The sequence below is a fragment of the Lithobates pipiens genome, unplaced genomic scaffold, assembly GCF_037356315.1.
Source record: "Lithobates pipiens isolate NorthernLeopardFrog02 unplaced genomic scaffold, aLitPip1_a1.2 Scaffold_8, whole genome shotgun sequence".
Lineage (NCBI taxonomy): Eukaryota > Metazoa > Chordata > Amphibia > Anura > Ranidae > Lithobates > Lithobates pipiens.
In genome coordinates, this window is record NW_027507903.1 from 117158484 (window position 1) to 117185839 (window position 27356).

The 27356-nt window shown below is 44.4% G+C and overlaps 1 protein-coding gene across 4 annotated transcripts in view; it reads left to right on the plus strand.

Annotated features, from left to right (window-relative positions):
• Window positions 1-27356, plus strand: part of MYO9A (myosin IXA) — a 194617-nt gene that overhangs the window by 67640 nt on the left and 99621 nt on the right. For all 4 annotated transcript variants that reach the window (XM_077473402.1, XM_077473405.1, XM_077473404.1 and 1 more), the window contains exons 2-4: window positions 4884-5789; window positions 20362-20456; window positions 22953-23015. In XM_077473402.1, coding sequence (XP_077329528.1) covers window positions 4944-5789; window positions 20362-20456; window positions 22953-23015 — 1004 coding nt within the window. In that variant the 5' untranslated portion in view covers window positions 4884-4943. The remainder of the gene's footprint in view (window positions 1-4883; window positions 5790-20361; window positions 20457-22952; window positions 23016-27356) is intronic.

A 27356-nucleotide genomic window follows, 5' to 3' on the forward strand; every position in this document is an offset into this window, starting at 1 on the left:
GAGTCAACAAATGTGGCAGCTCCATTCTTGGAACTGCCGCGTTCAGTGCGCCTGCGCGCCGCTGTCTACGGCGCATGCACCGTAGACAGCGGTGCCCGTTTTCGGGGAAATATCTCCTAAACCATATAGGTTTAGGAGATATTGCTTGGACCTACAGGTAAGCCTTAATCTAGGCTTACCTGTAGGTCAAAGTGGTTTGTAAGGGTTTACAACCACTTTAATAATTGGTTCAGATCAGGCCAAATAAGTACACTTAGCTGTAAACCTTATTAAATTTGTTTAATGAAATGTTTTGCTAGCAGGATCTCAGAATGAAAATGTTGTTTTACCATATGTAGGAACCCCATCAGAATAAGGTATAAAATTAAAGGATGAATGCATTATTGTTCATCCTGCCCCTTAACAGCATTTCCTGCCACTTGATAACATTAATCATTGTCCCATTGTGCTTGCAGTAACACTAATGGAGTCTCATCTGTAATTATGCTAGATTAGGTAAAAGCTACACCCATAAAAGTGTTAATCCTAATTAACTTTTCATAACTGTATTGAATGTGGTGGGGGGGGGGGAGGGGGAGGAGGGAAGGCTTAGCGCACCCATTTATGTGATCGTATTAAGCCATAATTAAGCCTTTGCACTGTTTGAGCTAATTTTAGCAGAGTAGACATTTATGTGCAGCTCTTTCTAATCCCCAGCACAGGTTTTCATTACTATGGAGTGGACTGGCCCCTAGGCAGAGTACAGGAAGCACAGTGTTTTGTCTGAGTATTGGCCCACTGGTGGCAAGCAACACGTACAAAGTGACGCACGCAATGGGAAGTGTTTGTTGTGGCTCTGCTGCAAGATTGGAGAAATGTTCAGACCCAAAAAAGTGTCTGGGAACTGTTCAGATCTGCATTTTCTCGGACGCACATTCTTTCTGCTATGGCATGAACATAGCAGTAGAACGTGACCGTAGATTCAATCTTTTTTTTTTTTTTTTGTAATTCTTTATTTATAAACAAGGTAACATACAGTACATTACAGAAGAATACAGAAGGTTGAATCCACATAATGTAATTGACATATCGCATATAAAAATGGATGTGCACAAACAGACCAAAATCCTGAGTAGTTTTGGGTGACCCAGTATTGGTAATATACTTCTCTGCAATGGGCAATATTGATGGTAGTCTACTTGTACATTTAGCATGTACTTTCTTTTTTCATGATAAAACCAACAAGGCGAAAGGAACCACAATTGATGACCTCTGACAGTCCGTGAGATATTAATATATAAAGAATGGGGGGGGGGGAGAAGAGGGGGGCAGGATACGTTTTCTACCTCTCCTCAAGCCCATACCGCTCAAGGGGGCAGGAAGTCCTTATATCTCTTAATAATGTCTTTATATTCAGTTGGAACATAAATTCATGCCAGTAGAACCAGGAATTTTTCACGGGTCCTTGCTCGGGCAAGAAAAGGTCCTCCATTCTATTGATTTCCTCAACCTTGGCTAACCATGGGGCAATAGCAATCGGGAACAGTTGATTCAATCATATGATATAGTGACCAGGAACAAGTGTTGCATCATCTACAATTTATATTTATTATGTTAACTGGCACAAAAAGTTTTATCATTCAGAGGAAAAGTGACTTTTTTTTTATATCTGACAAAATCTAATAAACTTTGGCTTTAGCCATTGAGAGGTCAGACGTTGCCAAGAATGAGTAATAGCTAATCTGACAGCTGGAGGGCACAGTAATGTTTAAAAAGGTTGGAGTGCACATTTAAAGACATCATTTGACTTGCATGCCTCATGTTTACAAGTTCTTCTTTTTTTAGCCTCCGTTTTCTCATTGTGCTGTGATTAGGGACATTTTTAGTATACAGTCAGATCCAGCACAACCACACAAGGACAGTAGAATGGCTTTATGGGTTTGTAAAATTAACAGCTCACTATAGTAGATGATGTGTTAATGCAAAACTGGGGTATGCCCCCTCGTTTATTTATATACTCCCCTCTGTGCAGATTTCTGCCTTTTTAAAAAAAAATAAGTGCGTTTATTACCTTTTTAAAACTGTAAACAAAAAAAAAATGGACCATATGATCATCCATGCTTCTTTTTTATCCTGTTATGCACTGACTGGAGGAGTCAGGTGGCGCCAGGACATTACAACAGTTATACCCACAGCAGCAGTGATTGACATATTGCCCAAGCTACACATAATGCATGTTTCTGCAGTCCAGATCACACTGCACAGCATAAGACACTACTCTGAGCTACTATACAATACGCCTTACTACTACTTTTTTATTTTTTTAGTCCACGGTGGTCTGTAAAAATAAAAAACAGTAAGTGTACAAAAAAGATACGGACACATAAAGTGCACGTAAGGGTGTGCTTTAGTCGGTAGGTTCTTGCTCTGAATCCCCCGAGCGCAAGGCTCCTGATAGGGACAAGGTTTCAAACTTGGTCCACCTAGCCAAAAGGTCTAGCAGGCCCCTTTCATCATGGTCAGCCAAAGCCAACCAACGATTACTAGGTTGAGGGGCTCTCCTGAAGAGAGACCCTCCACCCCAGTTCAGGGGAGGAAGAATCCTGGCTAGGTCCTGGGGCCTGGTATCAAAAAATTCCCAGGCTTAGCCAAAAGGCTTAACCCATAGAGGCGCAGTACAAAAAAATGTTTTAGTGTTGTGATCATGTGCCCGGTCGCACGGGGGGTTTCCCCATGCCCAGGTGATACTAGGAGCACCCCTGGGGCGACCTATCCCAGAGGGCACAGATGCCGTGGACTCTATGCCTTCCCAGCCCACGGCCAGACAAGGTACATCAATTCAAACCAGGAGGTACTGGGCCCATCCAGTTTTCCTGGGGGAATTACTCCTGTGCCCCAACTGTCTATGGATGACTCAATTTCTGTTCCAGACGGTACGTGCTTTCGGAGCCCCCATATCACCAGCAGGGATACAATTCCTACCAAAAGGCCAGACCCTCACTCCCATCACTCCTACCTAATTACATTCGGGAAGTACAGGCCGCCCCCCTGCTGGAACAGGAGAACAAGCGTTCCCTCCCGAAAAACTGACTGGAGCTAAAGCTGCCACAATCCAAGCCAGAAGGCCAGGGTCCCCTCCCCTGGCGCCGACCAGTGGTTCTCCATCCCCATCAGAAGGCTTCCCTTTCGGCTACAAATCGCTCCGGGTCACCTTTACACCAGCAGGCTTTGCATAGCAACCGCCACCCCTGCTCCACCTCGCCGTAGAACAGGGACGGAAGCAAGCGCCACCTACTGGTAACTGATAACAACAGATTTTTTCTATTGAAAAAGCCCATGGCGTGCAAACACACCCAAAAAACTTCCACCCGGTGCATAAAAAAAGTGCACACACATAAAGAGTGACACACTAAAAAGTGCAGACGGGTGCCTGATGTCCTCCAAAAGAAGGACCATACCCTGATCCCCCGGGGCGTTAGGCTCCAGACAGGGACTGAGGTACCAGACTCAACAAGTGGGCCCCGGACGAAACCGGAAGCCCTCCTTTCCCCGGGAGGACTGCCGAAACAGAACCTCCTAGGTACTTGGTACTGTGGGGGCTTCCCCGAAGGTAGGCCCCCCCTCATGGAGATTGGACCAAGCCAGAAGGCCTATGTCCGCTCTCCCACAAGACGTTCAGGATTGGTCCGAGGACCGACACCCTACTAATCAAACGTGAAGTGACACACAGTGACAAACACACACAGATAAAATAAATAAAAAGTGGGGAAGGGATAGTGAAGAGGAGAGTGAAAAGTGACCATTGTGCAATACAATGGCCGGCCCTCCGGCCAGGAATCAAAAATTCCTCTGGTCCTAGCCAAAAGGCCGGGCCCTAGAGGCAGGTGTAAAAAAAGCGTGTAATGGTGACGTGACCTAGGTGCCTAAATCAAAGTGCTGACGCACAGTGAAAGAAGGCACCCCTGGACTGCCACTCCAGGGGCACATCACCATGGGCTTTCCAACAAAAGCTTCCCCGACAGCCCAGCCCAGACCACGACAGCCCCCACCACAGCCAGAAAGGCATGGAGATCAGCGAGCTTAGTGAGACCCTTTGCCATCAGGTCCCACCCTCACTCCCGTCACTCCTACCTAATTATATTCGAAAGGTACCGGCCGCCCCTCTGCTGGAACAGAAGAGCTAAGCGTTCCCTCCTGAAAAACTGACTGGGGCTAAAGCTGCCACAATCCAAGCCGGTCTGCCAGGGTCCCCTCCCCTGGCGCCGACCAGTGGTTCTCCGCCCTCACCAGGGGCATCCTTCCAGATGGCTCAGACTCAACCATGCATCGGCCCCCAGTTTACTGTCGGGCGGCACGACGTGGCCCCTACCGAAACCATCCTTCGGGATGCAAATTACACCATCGGAGAGCGCCGCCCAAACCCTCTCAAATAGGGATGGACCAGCGCCTCCTTTGGCAACTGATAACAACAGATACTACACTTGATCTTGGCCAAAAGGCCAACTACTTCTGTATAAGTGGATAGTACAGTGCATATTATCGTTTATATATAACACGGCAAGGCACTCATTGAGAAACAGCACCCATTCACTTGTAGAGAGCAACACAACTTACACGGTCATCTGCTGGGAAATTCCTAAGCCTGGCCCATCAATGTGCCTAAGGAAGAGTTGGGGCTCTCTGCAGATTGCCCTTTCTTATCCAGGTGAAACACAATGCTGTTACCTGTGCTGCTGCAGAGGAATTTGTGAGTCCTAGGATTCTGTATGAACTGAGATGGGGCTGGCTCTGTAGTTGTGGTTTCCAAACTACTAATAAGAAACTAGAACTAGACCAATGGCTGATAAACTTATTTATGCATGTAAGGTATACTGACTCACGATTATTATTTTTTTCTTTTGTAGGTGTCCCCCCTCTGACGGGGAACCATCCACACTCCTTCTGATGGGACACGGAGTGCTGCCATGTCTGAGGTGGGGGGTGGAGGTGGGCGGCGCCGCCTGCTGGATGAAGAGTTCACCCTGCAGGTTTATCCTGGCAGCATATCCCCAGATGTCATCTACTGCCCGGTGCCCGCCCGCCGACACACTACGGCTGCTGATGTCATTGATGCTGTCATTACAGCACTGCGTTTGGATCGAGCCAAGTGCTATGTGCTGGCCGAAGTCAAGGAATTTGGTGGAGAAGAGTGGATCCTTAACCCAACTGATTGTCCAGTACAGCGAATGATGCTATGGCCCAGACTTGCATTGGAGGCTCGTGCATCTGGAGAGGACTATCGCTTCCTCTTAAGGGAAAAGAATGTGGATGGCTCCATTCACTATGGAAGTCTTCAGTCTTGGCTAAAAGTGACAGAGGAGCGCAGACGTATGGTAGAAAGGGGGTTTCTACCCCAGGAACAAGGACCAGAATGTGAGGACCTTTGTGGTTTGCCTGACCTTAATGAAAGGACACTACTTGACACACTCCGAACACGCTTCCGACAGGAGAAAATCTATACTTATGTTGGAAGTATCTTGGTGGCAGTTAATCCATTCCGGTTTTTACCAATCTACAACCCCAAGTATGTGAAGATGTATGATAACAGAAGGCTTGGAGAACGAGAACCTCATATATATGCAGTAGCAGATGCTGCTTACCATGCTATGCTCAGAAGGCAGCGTAATCAATGCATTGTTATCTCTGGAGAGACAGGTTCTGGAAAGACTCAAAGCACCAATTTTCTCATCCACCATTTGACAGCTCTTAGCCAGAAGGGATACGCCAGTGGAGTGGAACAGATCATTTTGGGTGCAGGGCCAGTCCTGGAGGTAAGAGTTCATTATTTATTTTATTTTAAGTGGTAGAGTAAAGGGATGCTGTTGTCAGACCATTCATTTCAACACAAATCTCTATAAGACTATATGTGTATTTAAAGTTGAACATCAAGGAAAGTAAAAATCTTCCAGCACTCCAAGGGTCAAATTTCACATTTTAAGTCTAGGGGTCTACAAAACAGTTTTGCTTACCCAGTCCTCTCAAGCAGACTCCCTCCAGGCTGAAAGGCCAGACCCTTATTAATGCTCCAACGTTCATAGGTCCTCTTACGGCAGGGATATGCAATTAGCGGACCACCAGCTGTTGCAGAACTACAATTCCCATTAGGCATAGCAAGACTTTGAGAGCCACAAGCATGGCAGCCAGAGGCAGAGGCATGATGGGACTTGTAGTTTAGCAACAGCTGGAGGTCCGCTAATTGCATATCCCTGTCTTACGGCATCAAGTCAAACCCCTCATTGGACATGAGGATGCTGATTGACAGTCCAGTACTGGAGTGTAGGGGATCAGAGGAGAGTGCTAGCTGCTGGAAGAGCAAAGCATCAGGTAAAAAAACAGCTTTTTGCGACCCTCTAGACCTAAACAAGCATTTAACTTTTACGTTGCAGGGGGGCAGCCCTACTGTAGGGGAGCATTTTGCCTTTCAAACATGATGTGCTTTTACTTTTTAATGCATGTTTTTTACCTGTATAAGCCTTCCTTGTGTAGGCATCCAAAAGCCCTGCTGGGGGCTGCCATCTTGGATGTGATGTCCGCTGACACGACTGACACTTTATAGTATTTGCCTTCATTTATTGCCCAGCAGCTGCATTAAAGGTTATGTAGGGAGGTGAAGGGAAGCACAGAGGAGCTGGGCATGTATAGACAGTAATTATATGCTTCCATAGGAGAGGGCTATGACTTAACAGGAAAAATTCAATAAACTATTTATTATTTTATTTTTGTGCTTTACCTGCAATTGTTTTAGTCGGTGACCGGGTCAAGTAATTGAGCTATGTTATCTACTTGCTCCCATAAAATCAGTTTCCATGCACAAACCTTAAATCAATACTTCTTAGCATTTCCTTGTATGGATTCACACACCTTGTGTGCAGCCACTAGAAATGTTCTTGTGATGGGCACTTAGTGGATGATAACTAAACCCTAAGTGTGTGTGTTTAGCTAGAAGAGCCACCTCATTAGCACATGAAGGGGTGTGAGAGTGAAGCTTGTGTCTGATTCAAGTGTGAATAGGAAGTGAAAAGAAAGTGAAGACTTTGCAACATGAAGGACCAAGGGAGGCACTGTGTACATAAGGCTCCATGCACACTGAGCATTAAAATAACGTTATAAAAACGCCAGTAGCTTTGCAGTGAGTGTTTCAAAGTTTTTTTACCCATTTTGTGTTTATCAAAGTTTATCAGTGTTTGGCATTTTTTATGGTCAGAAAAAGGACTCCTGAACGCATATTTATGGCGTTCAGAAAACGGCTCCTAAACTCCATTGCTGATAAACATCCAAAAACGTCCATGTGTGAATAGACATAGAGTTTATGGGCTGTTTAAAAAAAAAAAAAAAAAAAAAAAGGGCCAAACTCCCAAAAACGGCCATTTATGAGCTTCAGTATGCATGGAGCCTAATGCCGCATACACACGATAGGAATTTCAGAGCGATGAGAGCTTTTCATCGGAAAATGCGACCGTGTGTATGCCCCATTAAAATTTAGCTGGCGGAATTCCTGCCAGCAAAAATTTGATGGCGTGTTCTCAATTTTTCCAACGGAAAAACTTTCTATCGGAAATTCCGATTTGTGTGTATGCAATTTCCGAAGTGAAAAAACTCACGCATGCTCATATGGAAGCTATTGGCTACTGGGTATTGAACTTCCTTTTTCTAGTCCTGTTGTACATGTTGTATGTCACCATGTTCTTGACGGTTGGAATTTTGGTATGACCGTGTGTAGGCAAGACAGTTTTTGAGCGGAATTCCGTTGGGAAAACCATTAGAGCTTTTTCCGACGAGAATTCCGATCATGTGTACGCGGCATAAAAGAACGTGCAGGAGAAAGGACTGAATTGCGCTTATGCTGAAACGGTAATATTTAGTCTCCATGCACACTGAAGCTCATAAACGGATGTTTTTGGGAGTTTGGGCTTTTTTTTTTTTTTAAACAGCCCATAAACTCCCCTCTGTTATCCTATGTGTCCATGCACACATGGATGTTTATCAGCAGTGGAGTTTATGGGCTGTTTTCTGAACGCAATAATTTAAGCTGAGGAGGAGTTTTTCTGACCACAAAAAACGTCAAACACTCAAACATGGCTCACCAGTAGGGATGAGCCGAACACCCCCCTGTTCGGTTCGCACCAGAACCTGCGAACAGACCTAAACTTCGTGTGAACTTTAGAACCCTATTAAAGTCTATGGGACTCGAACGTTCACAATCTAAAGTGCTCATTTTAAAGGGTAATATGAAAGTTACTGTCCTAAAAAGTGTTTGGGGACCCGGGTCCTGCCCCAGGGGACATGGATCAATGCAAAAAAAAGTTTTAAAAACGGCCGTTTTTTCAGGAGCAGTGATTTTAATAATGATTAAAGTGAAACAATAAAAGTGTAATATTCCTTTAAATTTCGTAGCTGGGGGGTATCTATAGTATGCCTGTGAAGGGGCGCATGTTTCTGGTGCTTAGAACTGTCGCTGCACAAAGTGTCATTTGTGCAGGAAAAAAAGTCTTTTAAAATCACTTGCGGCTAAATTGTCGGGTCTCCGTAATACAGAGAACACTCAATGAGTGTTCTCTGTATTAGCCGACAATTCATTCATTCATTGATTAAAAAAAAGGCGAACAGGCAATGTTCGAGTAGAACATGAGTTCGACTCGAACTCGAAGCTCACCAGCATTTTTTAATGTTTTTGATCCATTGAAAAAAAAATTTCAATAGAATAAAAAAAACGCTAACGCAGAAAAACCTTAATAAACACTACTGCGAAAACATTGAAAGACTCACTGCAAAGCTGCTGGCATTTTTTATAACGTCTAGTGTGCGTGGAGCCTTATTGTTTAATTATAATTGCATTGGCTTAACTAGTTCCTGCCTTGCCTATAGCTTGACAGCTGGGCAGGGGTTTCATTGTTCTGAGTGTACATCATATGACGTCTTTCAGAATGAGCACGTAGCGCGGAAAATCGTGGTGCGGTGTCCAATAACAGCTGATCAGTATAAATGGAAAGTGCCGGTTATCGGCATTCCTCTCATCACACTGATAGCGTGTAAGGAGAGGAGAGCTGATAAGCGGCTTTTCTCAGTGGGGACATAATCATATTCTGTGCAATGATTATCCGTAATACCCATCAGTGATGTTCATCAGTGATGCCTGTCAGTGCTGCAAATTGGTGCCTCCTCATCAGTGCAGCCTATCAATGCCTGTCGGTGTAGCCTAATCAGCTACATTTTTGGTCTTTGTTTCTCAAAAAATCAAAAACCCACTGGTGATTAAATACCACCAAAAGAAAGCTCTATCTGTGTCAAAAAAAATTACCAACATTTTGTTTGGGTACAGCATTGCATGACTGCACAATTGTCACTCAAAGTGCAACAGCGCTGAAAGCTGAAAATTGGCCTGGGCAGGAAAGGGGTGAAAGTGGCCAGTATTGAATTGGTTAAAGATCTAAAGGCAAAACTTTTTTTAAATTTTTGGTGTAAGAGAAAGTTCAAACCCCTGTTAGTTTTTTCTTTTTTTTTTTTCTTTTTTTTTTACCATGTGTGTCCCCACTAAGGGGATTTTCCTTTACTTTCTGTCCCATAGCCAAAACAGGAAGTGTGAGGGAATTCCCGGTTGTCACCAGAACTAGTGTTCCCATTGGAAGATCTCCCCTCTTACTGGTTTGATGATGACCCAAAATATGGGATTTTCTTTCAATTGGGTGATAAACCATGAACAGGAAAAATAAAGTGGATGTGATTTTCTCTAACAGATGTTCTAATCTCTCTCCACTCTATCCAAAGTTAATAAAAAGTTTTGCCTTTTTAGTTATACTTTAAAGTGTCTCTTAAGTTGCAAGGGGGTCTGTGTTGTCTGCGGCATCTGCATAACCTTCCAGAAGTGACTCGTGCAGATGGCAGAGGAAAGGGAGAGCAGATAGGAACTGTGCTTTGAATTAAGGCAGGTACGCACTATAGAGTGATATGCTTTGACACTTAAATTTCACCTCAACCAGACTGAAAAAACGCACAGAGCTCTTTTTTAATTCCTACTGCCACCAGCTGCATAAATGTGAACTGGCACCATTGAAAGCCAGGCTGGTTCACATGTTATACGAATCAGATGCCGTTCAAAATGCATCCGATTTTCATATATGTGAACTGAGCTATTCAGGAAGCTAATTTTAAAAATCTGGTTCTTTTCTTGATAGCCGCCTGCAGATCAGAGTTTGTTAGATTTGTGCTTAAAGTGGTGTTGCCACCAAAAAATAAAAGTGTTAAAAAAAAAAAAAAAAAAAAATTGGAAAAAAAAAATTTTTTTACTCGCCTCTAAATACCTGTTGCTAGGGAGTCCCTCGTAGTCTGCCTTCTTCCTTGCCTGGGCTGGTGACCTCACTTCCCCTCGCACCGCACAGTCATCTGGGACCTGTCATGTGTCCCAGATGACTGTGCGGCGTATCACAGGGGCCTGCGCCACTCACGCATGCGCCGCTCACGCATGCGCCGCTCACGCATGTGCCGCTCACGCATGCGCAGTGGGTGCCTAGCTGTGAAGCCACAGCCGGGTGCCCACAGAACAAATGACGGCGCTTCGAGCAGAGCGGGGAACGAGGGGGAGCTTCGTTCCCCCGCATCACTGGACCCTGGGACAGGTAAGTGTCCGATTATTAAAAGTCAGCAGCTGCAGTATTTGTAGCTGCTGACTTTAATTTTTTTTTTTTTTTTTTTTTTTTTTTTTTTAGGGGCACCCCACTTTAACATGGGTCTAAAGTTTTTTTTTTTTTTTTTTTTTTACCTTCATACAGTCTATGTATGAAGGTAAAAATAGCTTCAGTGTGCAGCTCCCCATTCAACCCACCCCCCCCCCCCCCCCCGTCTTATACTGGCCTGAGCCCGAACCAGCTCTCCCTGGTCTGTCCCTCTTCATTGGCTGAGTCATTGGCTCCTACTGCTGTCAATCACAGCCAGTGAGGTGGGAGCAAGGGGCAGGACCAAGCCATGCTCTGTGCTTAGGAGCGAGCAGGCATGAGTGCCCCCATGGGGAACAGCTTTCTATTGGGGGCACTCACATTTGCCAGAATCGTTGGCTGGGACCCAAGAAGGATTGGGGCTACTCTGCAAAACCACTACACAGAGCAGATAAGTATGACAACTTTGTTATTTAAAAAAGAAGGAACCTTTTACAATGGTGAGGGATTAGAACACCTGTCAGTTTTTATTACAGTCTATGCCCCCCTTATGGAGATTCAACCTCTCCTTTTGTCCTGTTTACTGTTCTCAAAAGTGAAAGTAAAAGAAAATCCCACATTTTGGGTTGACATCTGGACAATAGAGGAGAAATCTTCCGATGGGGACACTAACTCTGGTGACCCTGGTTACACCTCACTTTGGAGGGATTTCCTCTCGCGTCCTATTTGGCTATGGGACAGGAAATGAAAGGGAAATTTTCTCCAATGGGACACAGATGGCAAAAAAAAAAAAACTTTGGCAGGGGTTATACCTTGCCCTAGCCAAAGAAAAAGTTTTGCCTATAGTTCTACTTTAACCATTTGAGCAGTTCTGTACTCGAATGGAGAGGGCTGTTTTTGACATGAATGCTTGTCAACATGATTCTATGGCCGCGTACACACGGGCAGACTGTTCGCCCAACTTAGTTTGTCAAACAATCCGACAAACAGTCCGCTCAAAATTTGCATGAGCGGACTTGACCACACACGATGAACGAACAGTCCGCTGAAAGCGTGCGCGATGACGTGAACGGCACGTACGACGGGACGAGAAATTTGACGTCCAATACACTGCAATGCAACCTTCGCCGTGTAAATCCTTTCTGAGCATGCGCGAAACTTAGTTTGTCGAACAAGCCTACACACGAGCGGACTGTCCGCTGAAACCAAGTTTCAGCGGACTGTCTTACGGAAATTCCGAAAAACTTTGTTCGACAGACTGTCCGCTGAAACTGTCCGCTGAAGCCCACACACGAGCGGACTGTCCGCTGAAACGCTGTTCAGCGGACAAAGTTGGGCGAACAGTCCGCCCGTGTGTACGCGGCCTAACAGTGCTTATGAGCAGCTCTAAAGCTACCGCTGATCAGAAGGATACTTAAAGTGGTTGTTAACCCAATTGCCATATATTGATCTGACACACGTTACATGCTTCCCTAAGCATTGCAGCGTGTGTCATTTTATTTTTATTTTTTCATTTCAAATACCTTGTAATCTTGTGTTATAAACTCATTCATGTGTCCCGTCTTCCTTGCTGTGCAGAGCCAAGGGAGCCGAGTAGGAGTGACCCAGATTTCCTCTGACGTATGCAAGATACGTCAGAAGAGGAATCTGTTGTCTTCCACCCTGTGGCCGTGCAGTGCCGATTGGCTGAAAAAGCAAATAAAAATGATGTGTAAACACACTAGAAACTTTGAAGATAGTACACAAAGCATATCTGTGTTGTAAAAACATAAATTTGATTCCTCTAAATCGAACTTTGTGGACGGGGTGGAGTTTTTATTGATCGACAATTTCACTTTTGCAGACTTGGGATCATTACCATTGAGAGAGGAGATGAGATCATTTTTTTCGCTCCTGACTGTGTTGACAGAAAGAGGGAGGGGGAGAACGGGGGAGGGGGGCTGAAGACGGGCACAGAGGACTGGAGAATGGTTGCGGATGACGCAGACACTTATTCCGACCACGGTATTTTGGCTCAGCTGCCATGATGATCGTGGTCAGTTCTCAGGGGGGAAGCTGGGACCTGCTAAGATCAAACTGCTATTGTAGGAGATACAGAGATGTCATGCAAAAAGCAAAAGCACCATGCTGCAGCTTGCACATTAAAGGGACAGGAACAGCAATTTTTTTTTTTATGGGTTGACAGATGCTTTAAAGTGGAACTTTATTAAAGCAGTTGTAAACCGCTGGACATTTTTTATTATATTTTTTTTCTTGTACCTGCAAGGCATATTGTGCTAGTATGAATCGCCTACTAGCACATTATGTTAAACTTGCCTTAAAACAAAGCTCTTCCAGTGCTGAGATGTCAGTGCTGCAGGCGCTCTCATCTTCACCTATCTTGCGTCCAGGTCTCCGGCTCTGTGACTGGCATGCACGTGGGAGTCGCTGTTCACAGGACAGGACTCTGATAAAACGGCACAGGTGGCCGTTCCTTCAGAGTGCATGCGCCAGTGATGTCATTGGCTGCATGTACACTAAATATCTCCTAAAGGGTGCACGTTTAAGGGATATTTACACTACCTATAGGTAAGCCTTATTATAGGCGTACCTAATAGGTAAAAGTAATAAGAAGGAAGTTTACTTCCACTTTAAGAAATAAAAGTCCTGATTGATCCGTTCAGGCTGGGCCCTTTTGCATGTATAGCTATGCAAAACATTAACATTAAGAGTCCAAAATATTTAAAATCAAGTAATGCACTGCCTCACCCTGCTCTGTACAGCCTCAGTTGCTCTCCATTTTTAGACATTGTGCTGAAAATGTAGAGGTTTGATCTGCTGACAGACTGATTTACTGCTGCTCAGGGGCTCTGGGCTTCAGAAAAATGGCAACCTCCAGCAAGAAGAAACAGGAACAATGCTGTTGTAATTTTACAACGCACAATTGTGGTAGCATAATTATGAATGTATGTTCCTTGCTAAAGAACATTATTTTTTTTATCAAGAAGTTATGGGTAAAGTTCTGCTTTAACTTTCTTGGTGTGATGGATCCTGTCCCCCGTCATCTGTTGCCTTTCAGTACTGACCATGTCATACAAGCTCAGCCCAGGCTCAGAAACACTTTGAAAAGACATTGATTTTCAGGGGTGTTTAATATCACATGGAGGAAAGTTAGGCAGCTCTGGCTGATGGAAGCCTCAAAGTTGATTGGCAGCTCTGTGAAAGCTGCTGATTGACGAGAGTTGTGAGCAGGAGGACCACTGCCAAAGAACTGAGGAGGTCATGTAAACAGGTTGTCATGATTTTCTGCCTAAAAGTAAGGGCCTCTTTGTTGCCAGTGCTCACTACAATGTCATTATGTCAACATACAGTCACTGTTCAGTATCGGTGTGTTTCCAACACAGTGGTAAAGTGGTTGTAAACCTGCAGGGCATCTAATATAAAACAAAGGCACCATTGTGCCTACATCTCCCAATTTAATCAGTTTTTCTACCTTTTCAATAAATGTTCAAAAAATGAATTTTCCAACCACATTCTACTGGTGTAGGGCCAGTAGGGATGAGCCAGATGTTCGCGTCAAACGCAAGTTCGACTTGGACATTGGGTGTTCGCCGAACAGTGAACCGTATGTGGTATTCGTGGCAAATTCGAAAGCCGCCGGGATCTATGGGACACTAACATGAAAAATCAAAAGTGCTCATTTTTAAGGAGGCTTATATGCAAGTTATTGTCATAAAAAGTGTTTGGGGACCCGGGTCCTGTCCCAGGGGACATGTATCAATGCAAAAATGTTTTTTTAAAAACTGACGTTTTTTAAGGAGCAGTGATTTTATTAATGCTTAAGGCCCCTTTCACACTGGGGCGGGAGTGGCATCGGCGGTTACCATCGTTTTAGTGGCGGTATGCGGCCGCTAGCGGGACAGTTTTAACCCCAGTTAGCGTCCGAAAAAGGGTATGCCGGCGGTATAGCCACGCTGTCCCATTGATTTCAGTGGGCAGGAGCAGTTTAGGAGCGGTGAATACACCACTCCTTCACTGCTCCAAAGATGCGGCTAGCAGGACTTTTTTCACTGTCCTGCTAGCGCACCGCTCCAGCGTGAAAGCCCTCCGGAGTGAAAGGGGACAGATTTTTTTGGGCGCTATACAGGCCTGTAAAGACTGAAAAATGCCCCAGTGTGAAAGGGGCCTAAAGTGAAATAATAAAAATGAAATATTGGTTTAAATATCGTGCCTGGGCGGTGTCTATAGTATGCCTGTAAAGTGTCGCATTTTTCCCGTTTTATAACAGTACCACTGCAAAATGACATTTCTAAAGCAAAAATTGTCATTCAAAACTGATCGTGGCTTTAATGAATTGTCAAGTCTCTGCAATATAGATAAAACTCATTGGAAAAAAAAGAGCATGGGTCCCCCCCGAGTCCATTACCAGGTCCTTTGGGTCTGGTATGAATATTAAGGGGAACCCGGCACCAAAGTAAAAAAAAAAAAAAAAAAAGGCGTAGGGGCCCTCCCAAAAATCCATACCAGACCCTTATCCTGGCAGGCCACAGGAAAAGCAGGGGTGCCCAACCTTTTGAAGAGCGAGGGCCACTTAAAAGACTTGGTAACCAGTCAAAGGAAACAATGCAAAGCGGACACAGACACAGCCCACTCTATTCTATGGGCCCTCTGATCCAATCAGATGAAAGGGGCCCCATACACTTCTGTTTTTCAGCAGTTCGAATTGGAGGTAGGCGGAGATGTTTACATCTGCTGCTCCAAAGAGCTGAATGGAGGTTCCGAATGGGTCGGATTGATTATGTGAAAGGGGGCCTAAGGCTGCTTTTACACTGATTGCGGTCTGCCCACACCGCGGGTGAAGCGCTGTGCACCTGTGGCTTTCCTGTGGGTCAGCTGTATTTTGCCACAGAACTCTATTATATCTATTATATCCTTCAGCTGTGTACAAAACCCACAGGTAAAATCAGAAGTCTATGGCTCAGTGCATGTAAACCACAGGTGCAGGTAACCGTTGCAGAGCAGGGATGCCCATATATACACTGTGATTTTAGTAATAAACTTGCCTTTCATAACAGTCTTCCTTTCAGGAATCGCCCTTTCTTCAGGTATCACCGGCTGTTGTCCCAAGCAGAGTACGTTTGGTATCACTCTGCCTATGACAGGAGCCGGTGTTATACAGAAAGCATTGGTTCCGCAGCTGCTTGCTTCCTCTACCGCTGGCTTCATTCACAACACTGATGCTCTGGCATGGCGGGTAGGCAACCTGCAATCTGGGCTTACCAACCAGCCATCCCAGAGCAGGAGGTCACAGGCCACATCAGAGGGCTCCCTGGGCTACTGATTGGGCACCCCTGATGTATGGGCAGGCTGAATGTACCAAGTTGATCAATCACCTTGAGTACAACCAGCCTTCTGGATTTTACTTGCGATTATCTCTAGTGGCTGGTATCACTGTCTTCTCCTGGTGGGGACGGCTTTGCAATTTTCTTCCCATGATTGCAGGAAACAAATTTGCACCATGTATGGCCAGCTTTATCATTCGTCACTAGTGAAGTAGTGTGCCCATGCTTTGTTTTCTTATGTAGTGACTATGTGTACATGCAGCCATCATCACCCAATGCATGGACAGTGTAGACACATGGTATACTGTATATAATCACACACTATGAAGTTAATGCTCAACTCCAGAAAATATAAAAATCCCCCTTTACTGTGGGGCTGCCCCTGCTTTGCCAGGGTTAAATGTTCATTTAGGTCTAGGGGGGTCCTTAGTCCAACCCCTAGCAGATGGTGCTGCCCCATGCTCCAACTGTGGACTGTTCCTTGGCATCCTTGCATCTAATGCAGAGCTATGGGATCTGCAATGGTCTTGATGAATGTCGGAGGACACTAGATCACTGGAGTGAAGGAGAGAAGAGGCTGCAGGGACCAGTATTGCAGTGTGAAGGAGCCTGCAGGACTGGAAGTTCAGGTAAATAAAAGTGCTATTCCCAGATCATTACATGTAAACAAGTATTCAACCCTGTAGTCCTGGGACGGCCCCACTTCAAGGAAGGATTTTTACTTTCCTTGGAGCTCAGCTTGTAATGCTTAAAATACTCCTGTAGATATTTCTGCAGCAGGGAAGAAGTGGACCACCAGTTGGTTCTATTTTCTACTTTTATGTGTTTTTGTGATTGGTGCTTAAAGTGATTTACAAGGTGATTATTTACAATCAACCCATTCAGTTTAAAATAGAAATGAACTTGGATCTTAAGTGGCTTCTCTGTATGCTTTACTCTTCTCTCCCACCTTGCACCCCTGTATTGGGTTTCTATTCTTTCCACTGCCCATAAGGGAGTGTACCCCCTCATATGGTAGTGTTACCGATGGAGCGTTTCCCAGTCTGCATTTTAGTTGAATATGTACAGTTTCCTGGTTTGTGATGTCACTTGCTGTGTCACCTCTACCCTTAGTTGTTGCATTCTTTTCTTCATGCGAATGCCTTTCATACCTTGTATTAATACTTAACCACTTCAATACTGGACACTTTCACCCTCTTCCTGCCCAGATCAATTTTCAGCTTTCAGCACTGTCGCACTTTGACATTTGCGCGGTCATGCAACACTTTACCCATATGACATCTTTATCATTTTTTGCACACAACTAGGGCTTTCTTTTGGTAGTATTTAAAGCGGAGTTTCACCCAGAAATGTAGCCTCCACTGTCTGGATTCCTCCCCCCTGCCGGTGCCACATTTGGCACCTTTCAGGTATCTGCTCCCACTTCCGGGGGTCCAATGTCTGGCCCCTCCTCCCCCTTTTCCCCCCCCTTACTCGCTGCATTCTGGGAAACGCACAGCTCCCAGAAGACAGCAGGGACCATTCAGAACACGCAGCGTGACTCGTGCTTGCGCAGTAGGAAACGGGCTGTGACGCCGCAAGGCTTCACTTGCTGTTTCCTTATTAACCACTTCAATACAGGGCACTTAAACACCTTCCTGCCCAGACCAATTTTGAGCTTTCAGCGCTGTCGCACTTTGAATGACAATTGCGCGGTCATGCTACACTGTACCCAAATGAAATTTTTATCATTTTTTTCCCACAAATAGAGCTCTCTTTTGGTGGTATTTGATCACCTCTACGGTTTTTATTTTTTGCGCTACAAATAAAAAAATACCGAACATTTTGAAAAAAAAATGTTTTTTTTTGTTTCAGTTTCAAAACTTTGTAAATAAGTACGTTTTCTCCTTCACTGATGGGCACTGATGGGGCTACACTGATGGGCACTGATAAGGCGGCACTGATGGGCACCAATGAAGTGGCACTGATGAGGTGGCATTGATGGACACTGATAGGCGGCACTGATAGGCGACACGGATGGGCGACACGGATGGACACTGATAGGTGGCACAAATTGGCACTGATAGCTGGCACGGATTAGCATGGATGGGCGGCAGAGATGGGCATGGATAGATGGCACAGATGGGCATGGGTGGGCACTGATAGGCGGCACAGGGGGGCACTGATAGGCGGCACAGGTGGGCACTGATAGGCGGCATAGGTGGGCACCCATAGGCGGCATTGGTGTTATACTGTACTAATGGATGCCAATCAGTGCCAAACAATAATGCATGCCAATCAGTGATGCCCATTGTGGGCACTGATTGGCATCCATTATGGGCACTGATTGGCATCCATTGTGCTGACTGGCATCCCTGGTGGTCTAGGGAGGATTACCTTTTCCCTGGTGGTCTGGTGGCGTCCCTGGTGGTCCAGTGTGGGCATCCTCGGGGGGGCTGTGCTGATAATCGATCAGCACAGACCCCCCCCTGTCAGAGGAGCAGCCGATCGGCTCTCCTCTACTCGCGTCTGACAGACGCGAGTGAGGAAAAGCCGATCACCGGCTCTTCCCATTTACACTGTGATCAGCAGTGATTGGACACGGCTGATCACGTGGTAAAGAGTCTCCGTCGGAGACTCTTTACCGAGATCGTAGTTGCCGGGTGTCAGACTGACACCCCGCAACAACGATCGCCGCGATGCGCGCCCCCCGGGGGCGCGCAGCGGCTCATAATCCTGAGGACGTCATATGACGTCCGGTCAGGATTATGAAACCACTTTGCCACCGTCAGTTTGTAATAGGGCGGGCGGCAAGTGGTTAAAGATGCCAGCGCCTGCACCCAGGGCTGGGGGACGGGTCATCTTCGGGTGCCGACATTGTGGGCTCCCTGGACAGGTAAGTGTCCTTATATTAAAAGTCAGCAGCTACAGTATTTGTAGCTGCTGACTTTTAATTTTTTTTTTTTTCCCAGATGGAACTCTGCTTTAATCACCGCTGAGTTTTTTCTTTTTTGCTAAGCAAATGAAAAAAAAAAAGAAACCATGTTTTTCTTAGTTTCTGTTATAAAATTTTGCAAATAAATAATTGTTTTTCATGAATGTAGTCCAAATTATATTTTGCTACATTTCTTTGATGAAAATAACCCACATCACTGTATATTATTTAGTCTGTAGGAAAGTTATAATGTCCACAAACTATGGTATATATATTTTATGTAAATTGACCAGTCCTGATGTACTGACAGCTTATCTAGTTTCTTGAGGCCCCAAAATGTAGGACAGTACAGATATCCCCCAAATCATCCCTTTTTGGAAAGTAGACAGTCCAAGGTATCTAGCAAGAGGCATGGCACTTTTTTTGAAGTTTCTAATTTTATGCCAAATGAAGAAAGGAAAAAAAGGAAAAATACATCCTGTCACCGGTGCAGTACAGTGTCATCGTGTAACTGGTGATGCAATGACACTGATTGGTGGCAGCATGTAAAAAAACAAAAAAATCATCTGTCTCCAGATCAATACGGTGTTACCAGAGTAACACTGTACTACACTAGGGAAGTGATCAGGTTTTCTTCTTCTTTTTTTTTTTTTTTACACATTATGATTGCTTATGCCAGTGAATTTCACTAATATGCGCAACCATTTTTACTGAAGGAAACTGATTCAGTTAGTGTATGTTGTTGTATTTATCTGTTATTGGCCACAGCCAATCACATGGTACAGATGGGCTGTGATTGGCCCTATCTGTGCCATGTGATCACTGTGACAATCGCAGCTAGCAACACAATTGTATGCAATGAATTGACATGAAAGAAAGCCTTCCATTGTTTACAATTGTCATGTGATCTGCTGTGATTGGTGACGGGGATCACATGGTACCGGCAGCGGGTCAGTACGCTGCCAGTGACAGATCGCCCCGCAACACACCCCTTTCCACAAGGACTTTATTTGACGTCCACCCAGAACGACAAATGTTCCGCCTAGCTGTCATTTGATAATAGGCTGGGAGGGAAGTGGTTAAAAAAAACCCTGGTAGTCAGTATGCATCGGATGCTCCGGATCCACCATAGCAGCAGTCAGATTGCAGCAGCTCCATGCAAAATTGGTAAATAATGACATTTCAATCCTAATGTTTGTTTATCAAGCTGTATTTTTATATCATTTGATAAGTCAGTTAGGGTTGAAATGTCACTAATTGACGTTTGTTTTGGATGTGACACAATAGAGATTTGTGATTCCTTTCCCTTGTGCTGCTACATCATTTTAGGCTTGTACATGTATCTAAAAGAAATTCCATTTGTATTTTGGTAAGTAGCTGTCATTGTGAGCACAGACACATCTGCTTATTTGTTCCCCTCTTAAAACCTGCCTTATATTGTCATTTCTTTGTGTTTTAGGCTTTTGGAAATGCCAAAACATCTCAGAACAACAATTCAAGTCGCTTTGGGAAGTTCATCCAAGTCAACTACCATGAGACAGGAACCGTTCGTGGGTAAGTGAGCATATGTGTATTTAATGTGCACGTGTAATGTTCTAGTATGTGCATAATGTATTACAGATTGTTACTGTATTGGGGCCCAACTCTGGGCTGGAAGAATAAAAACCCTTCTAGCGCTCGGGGATGTGGATGGCCCTTCGGCCTCATCATGTACAATGCAGGGCTATTAACCCTGCACTGTAAGTGGAGAAGGCAGGAGTGCAACCATCACTGAGAGTGGTTAAGGTTGAGTAATACTCTCACTACTCTACCCATAGGCAAGAACAAGCATTTAACTCTTGCAGTGATTACCACCCCCCACTGCAACGGTTAAATGCTCCCCCCCATGGTTGCACCTTAAACATGGTTTTGCGATACATTGAGTGCTTAGAAAGTTTTGTTCTTGCTGTCAAATTTTATATATAATATATATGTATGTATATATATGTATATATATATATATATATATATATATATATATATATGTATATATATGTATATATATATATATATATATGTGTATATATATGTATATGTATATATATATATATATATATATATATATATATATATATATATATATATATATATATAAACTTTTTTTTTTCTCATCTTTAAACATTTTAGAGTAAAACTTTCTTTATTTTATCACATCCAGTCATTCTACTCAGCTTTCTAATTTTTATATATAGAGTTACTGGCTTACAATATTGAAGTCTCTGTTTTTTGCCTTTTTGGTGTGTGATAAATCGGTTCCTGGAAACTAAAGTGCTTTTAAGCTATGCTGGCAAACATGACTCGGGAGTATGCATTCAGTCTGCTGCACAATGGAAGGCAAATGCACACTGACCAACTGACCATGAGGCTCCAAAGAGTAATTGCGTTAAAGTGGTTGTAAACCCTTACAACACACTTTGACCTACAGGTAAGCCTAGATTAAGGCTTACCTGTAGGTCTAAGAAATATCTCCTAAACCTACCCGGTTTAGGAGATATTTGCCAAAAGACAGGCACTGAGCGCGCCGCAGTTAACGGTGATATGCCGTGAGTGGCGGCTCCCGTGCGCATGCGTGGGAGTGACGTCATCACGGCTCCGACGAATGACAGCGCCGGAGCAGCGAGACCCACCAAGAAGATGGAGGCTCCGGACTACAGGGGACAGCGGTGACTTCGCTGGTTCCTGTGTCAGGTAAGTGACACATAATGGACTACTATGCGATGCATAGTAGTCCATTATGCTTTACCTTTGCAGGGAATCAAAGAGGAAGTAAACCTATCAGGGTTTACTTCCTCTTTAATAGCTCTATGTATGCATGTGTAAATATCATTGGATTTAGTGTGACGAGTGTTCACAGCAAACAATTCTTTGATCATGACGTCACCGCCCCACTTCGTTAAATCAAAAAACACTTTACATTCATTGAGAAAATGGAACGTGTTCTCTGAATGGCGCCAGGGCCGAATGAGTGGCCCCCTATGTTCACATTGCAGCAAGCAGGAGCTCGGTGTAGGAGCTGGGAACTAGTTGAGATTACTGTAGTAGAACTCCCTATGAGTGATTTCCAGCTTCCACAGGGATTCCACACGTATGGTGCATACATACCTACATTAGTCCTAGCTGTAATTATGTAAAAATTGCCATACCTGGAATTCTTCTTTAAAGGATATTTTAAATCTGAGAATAACCCTATAATGTATTGTAGCTAACTAGTCCTTAGGTGTGCTGGCTGCATTCGTTTTCTTTTTTTCAGGATTTCATTTTGCGTGGTACAAAAATTACTTAAACATAACTCAAACAACAAACAATTTTATCTGTCTTCTGTAAACTACTAATACCCCCACGCCCTATGTAATGGAAATGAAAAGAAACCACCATGGCTCCCTCCATAGATACAGTGAAGGAGTGAGCATAGTGGTGAAAAGTAGTGTTCTCTGCAGAATCACCAGGTGGAAAGAAAAACACAGAAATAAGAGAACGAATGCAGCCACCACATCTACTTGTAAGTAACCACAGTGCAAGGTAATGCATGACTCTTTGGGGATAATTTACTAAAACTGGAAAGTGCAAAATCTGGTGCAGCTCAATCGGCTTTTGTTTTTTGTCACTACTTAATTGAAGAAGATGAAGTTAGATGCCGATTGGTTTCTATGCAGAGCTGCACTCTCCATTATAAGTAAATTCAATGCCTTTGTTTGCTGTGTTTATGTGTATTAAAATGCATATACATACATAGACATAAAACAAATATTTAAAAGTTTTTAAACTGGGAAAAAAAGGATGCCGTTAAAAAAAAATTGTCCCAGAAACATTTGGGTCTCATAGATCGTTTCACCCAAGCACCAAGTGTATGTGTACATGGAACGCTCATATCACTATTGTCAGGTCAGTTATCATGGTAGATTGCTGTGTACCATGCTTTTTATGTATTGCTTTTTGAACGGTCTCAATAATTATCAGTGTATGGAATATAAATCAGACACTATTATTAAATGACGTTTATCTCCTTTGCAGGGCATACGTGGAGAAGTATCTTCTGGAGAAATCCAGGCTGGTTTACCAAGAACAGCATGAGAGGTGAGTGAGGTCACTGAAATACACTGCAGTGGAAGATTGTAAGAAATGTACCATTGCCGTGTGATGGGTTTTATATAAGCAACAAACTTCAGCTTTTAATTGTATATAGTTTTAAAGTGGAAGCATATCCTAATCTAATGATTGAGGTCCTCTCTTCCCCTTTCCTTTACCCACTACTTGTAAAGCAAGCCATCGATTATGACATTTTCTTTGCTGCAATGGGTTGATTCCCCCATCAACACTGACTTTGACCCATTGCAGGAAAGAAAATCTCATAATCGATGGTTTGCTTTACAAGTAGCGGGTAAAGGAAAGGGGAAGAGAGGACCTCAATCATTAGATCCCTCACACAGAGCTATTGTGTTCTACCGCCGGGTGGTGGTGGGGGGGGGGGTGGGTGTGCAGGAAGTCGCCCCTGCCAGAACACAATGATTACTGCTAGTGGTTATAATCACATGGTAAAAATTTGACACGCTGGTTGTATAGATCGACTAGGGTACAATCATCCTGCCCATAGATGGTTCAAATCTCGGCCAGTTCCTGCTGAAGCAGCCACGATTCAATCCAACTATGGCCGTTTAATTGTTTATTAATGTTCATCCTTAGACCCTGTGTTGTTGGTCCGTTCTCAAACTATACTACCAAAACCGTGCATTGTACTGTCTTATTGGGCAAATGGTAACCGCATTTACACATCCAAAATAAACATTTAAATAAAGTGGAAGCATATGCAAATGTCACCTTCTGTAAAGAATTCAGAAGATAATAGATACACATTTGAAATGGAGGGAAAGGGTGATCGTCAAAAGTATAAAAAGTCAGTTAAAATTGCCCCAAAAAGTTTTCTCTGGCATTCCTACTTTCTAAATTATGTAAGAACGACAAACATCCAGCTAGTGAATTAGTATAGCAGAACTAAAGGCAAAACTTTTTTTTTTATTTAATTTTGGATAAAGTAAAGGAGGATTATAACCCCTGTTAATGTCTTTTTGTCATCTGTGTCCCATTGGGAAGATTTCCCTTCACTTCCTGTCCCATAGGCAAAACAGGAAGTAGGCGTCAATTCCTCCAGAGTGTAGGAATCTCTGGTTGTCATCAGTATCCCCATTGGAAGATTTCCCCTCCTGTTTCTGTGCTGGTGACAACCCAAAACGTGGTATTTTCTTTCTTTTTCACTTTTGGTGATATCGGTAAACTGGACACTTAGGGGGTATCTCCCTAACTAAGACCCAGACAGCAATGGAAACCTGACAGGTGTTCTAATCCCTCTCTGCTCTGTCAAAAGAAAATACGTTTTGCCTTAAAGTGTTTAACCCAACCAAAAAAAATGTACAGGTCCTGGTCCCTTAAAGCAGATTACACATGTAAGTATGTAATCTGCCACTCTCTAAACTGTAAACCACAAAAAAAACATAAATCTGCCACTTCCTGTATGCCCTCTATTCTGACCAAGAAAATCAGGGCTACTTCCCTCGGTCATATGCTGCCCTGCTCTCCTCTCTCCATCCTACCCCCCCCCCCCCCCCCCCCCCGCCTGTCAGCTGTGTCTGTCTCTGTACCCCCAACAACCTCCGACCCTGCCGCTACTACTGTTAAAAATTAAAATGGTCACTGCCAGCCCCTCTATTAGAGGCTGGCATAGCACACTATGTACTTAGTTTAGAAAAAATGAGCAGTCTAAATGTTGAATTTCAAGCCGGTCACGTGTCTTGCAGCCACTTTACAGCTATGAGACAGAGCTTCTGCGTAGGAGACGAGCGGCCACGTGATGTCCCCGGCTGACGTCGGAGGGAGATTACGGCTCCTGCTCCTCCCGCAGAAGACATCCATCAGAGCTGTAAAGTGGACGCGAGTCATGTGACCGGCCTAAAGATGGCTGAATTTCGGTATTTAGACTGCTCATTTTTTTAAAACTAAGTACATAGTGTTATATGCCAGCCTCTAATAGAGGGGCTGCCATAGTCTTAAATAAATGGGTTAACAAACCCTTTAAGTTGTACTTTAAAGTTGCCTGTGCACTGTTCGTTTTTTTTTTTTTTTCTTCTGTCAGCCTATTGGCTAATAGGAAAAAACTGATTCCTCCATCTCCATCCTCACACATGAGGTTGATGGAGGAGTTACCCCACCCCCTGCCACCCATTGGGACTTTGTTTTCTGGCAATGGGACCCACAACTGTTAGTATACACTGATCAGCAGTTGCAGACACTGATCCAGAAAAAATGTCTAACATGACTCTTCGACAGAAGTTGATCAAACCATTGAGCACTGATCGAAATTCGGCTGGTCCCTGTTGAACAGGCCACATTTCAGTCAGTGTATAGCCAGCTTACGCTTAGCCAGACAACTAGCAATTTCAGGAGGAGATGGCTATAGTGGAAGTCTACATACAGTATTTATCTTTTGTAGATCTCCTTTAAAGGAGAAGAATAGCCAGAGCTTATTTGGGCTGTACTTTTCCTGTAGGTCACAGGATTACAGTTCGTTCTGCACTCCTGTGATCCGTTTTCAGCCGATAGTGGGCTGAAATCAGCTGTTGGCTGACATCCACACAGATGCCTGGACCAGAACCTGGCTCAGCCTCTCAGCGTTCTGCTAAGAGCCTGAGCCAGCCCTTCCTATCAGGCGCCCAATCATAGGAGAGGACAGGAGACGACATGGAGGACACCGCTCGCCGCCCGCAGGTGTCACCAGCTGCCCCTCTGAGGCAGGGTAATTGCTGGGCAGATAACCGCAGGCGGCAGGGGAGGGGGGCAGAGATCTGAGAACTGAGCAGTCAGCAAGCGGTGTTTGATCGCTCAGTTCTTGCTGCATAGCCGGTAGGGGACAGATGCAGCGTCGGATCAATGCTGCATTCATCTACGCGAGTATAAATATTATTATTATTATTTTTTTTAATCCATACTTCTTTTAAAATACACTGTTCAGTATAATCCTCATATATTGAATCCTGTTTAATGAATGAATATCACATGTTTCTGGAGCATCTGCTGGCCTCAGCTAACTGTTCCTGCTATAGTTAATATAGATCCCAGGATGCTGAATATTATGCTGTATTTATAAAGTGGGAACATATTATTATGCAGTGCTGGATAGGAACCTGTGTAGGCATTTTCTATTGCTAGTGGTTTAAAAATATCTTCCAAGCTTGTGGCTTTTGGTTGTTGAGGCCACTGTTTTGGTGTCTTGCCATGTAACGGAAACTTCATTACAGTCATTGCTACCCACTTCCTGAGGGCTGTCCTGGGGGATCTCCACCGTGCCAGCTTTGGGACAAATGCTGACCGCAAAGTTTAGTGGAAGGAAGGAAAATACACAATTCAAGCCAATATGAATGCCTTGCCTTCTTTCTGTTACATCTATCCACATTTTATATTTGTAAATGAGCAACATGTGTAAACAAACAGCTTGGTAATTAAGGGGAAGAGCAATTATTAGAGAGAAACACCAATTAAGTCAGAATGTTTTTGGGCCACAAATCATTAGAGACCCTTTACTTCACAGTGTTGCAACTCTGGCGCTATAACCGGTACCAGTGGTGGTGCGTCCATAAGGGCACACAGGCGCTGCCCCCTCTCTCCAGCCACCCCCTCTATCGCCAATAGATAGATTCATGCATTGCATGAATCTAACCATGGCCGCCGCTGCCACCCCTTATTCAGGCACCCAGCCCCTTTTGGGGCTTTGGGCGCCTGAAATACAGAGGCGGGAGGTATTTTTGAAGCACCTGAATAGAGCAATAGGCATCAAAAAAGGTAAACAACGAGTGCCATGCTTGGCGCTCACAGTTCATCCAGCTGTGTTGGAAAACTAAATGAATATTCACATTCGTAACACTGAACTGCATCTCCGCCAATCGGGTGCTCGGGTCTTTTACCCGTCACCTGATTGGCTGAAACGACAGGCGCCGTGATTGGACGTCTATCAGGCGTCCAGTCATAGGAGAGGATGGGAGAAGATATCATAGAGGAGCATAGAGGACACCACCTGCCGCTGTCACCCGCTGCCCCACCGAGACAGGGTAAGTGCCGGACAGAGCGGCGAGCAGGGGGGGGGGCGGGTCACAATAGGAGCATTTGATGGGCACAATGGGGGCATTTGATGACAGTGGCTGCATTTGATGGGCACAGTGAGGCTGCAATTGATGGGGTTTTTTTCAGAATTTTTCTGTTTATTTTGGCCCCCCAACTCAAAAAAGTTTGAGCACCAGCCGCCACTGATTGGTACTAATGTATAACAGCTGGAGTGTGAGTACCATCCAGCTTTAAAATGCAACATGAGAAAATGTGGGTATGTAGGAAACTCTAAATCACGTCAGTCTGCACAGCGTGAACTTGCTGGGA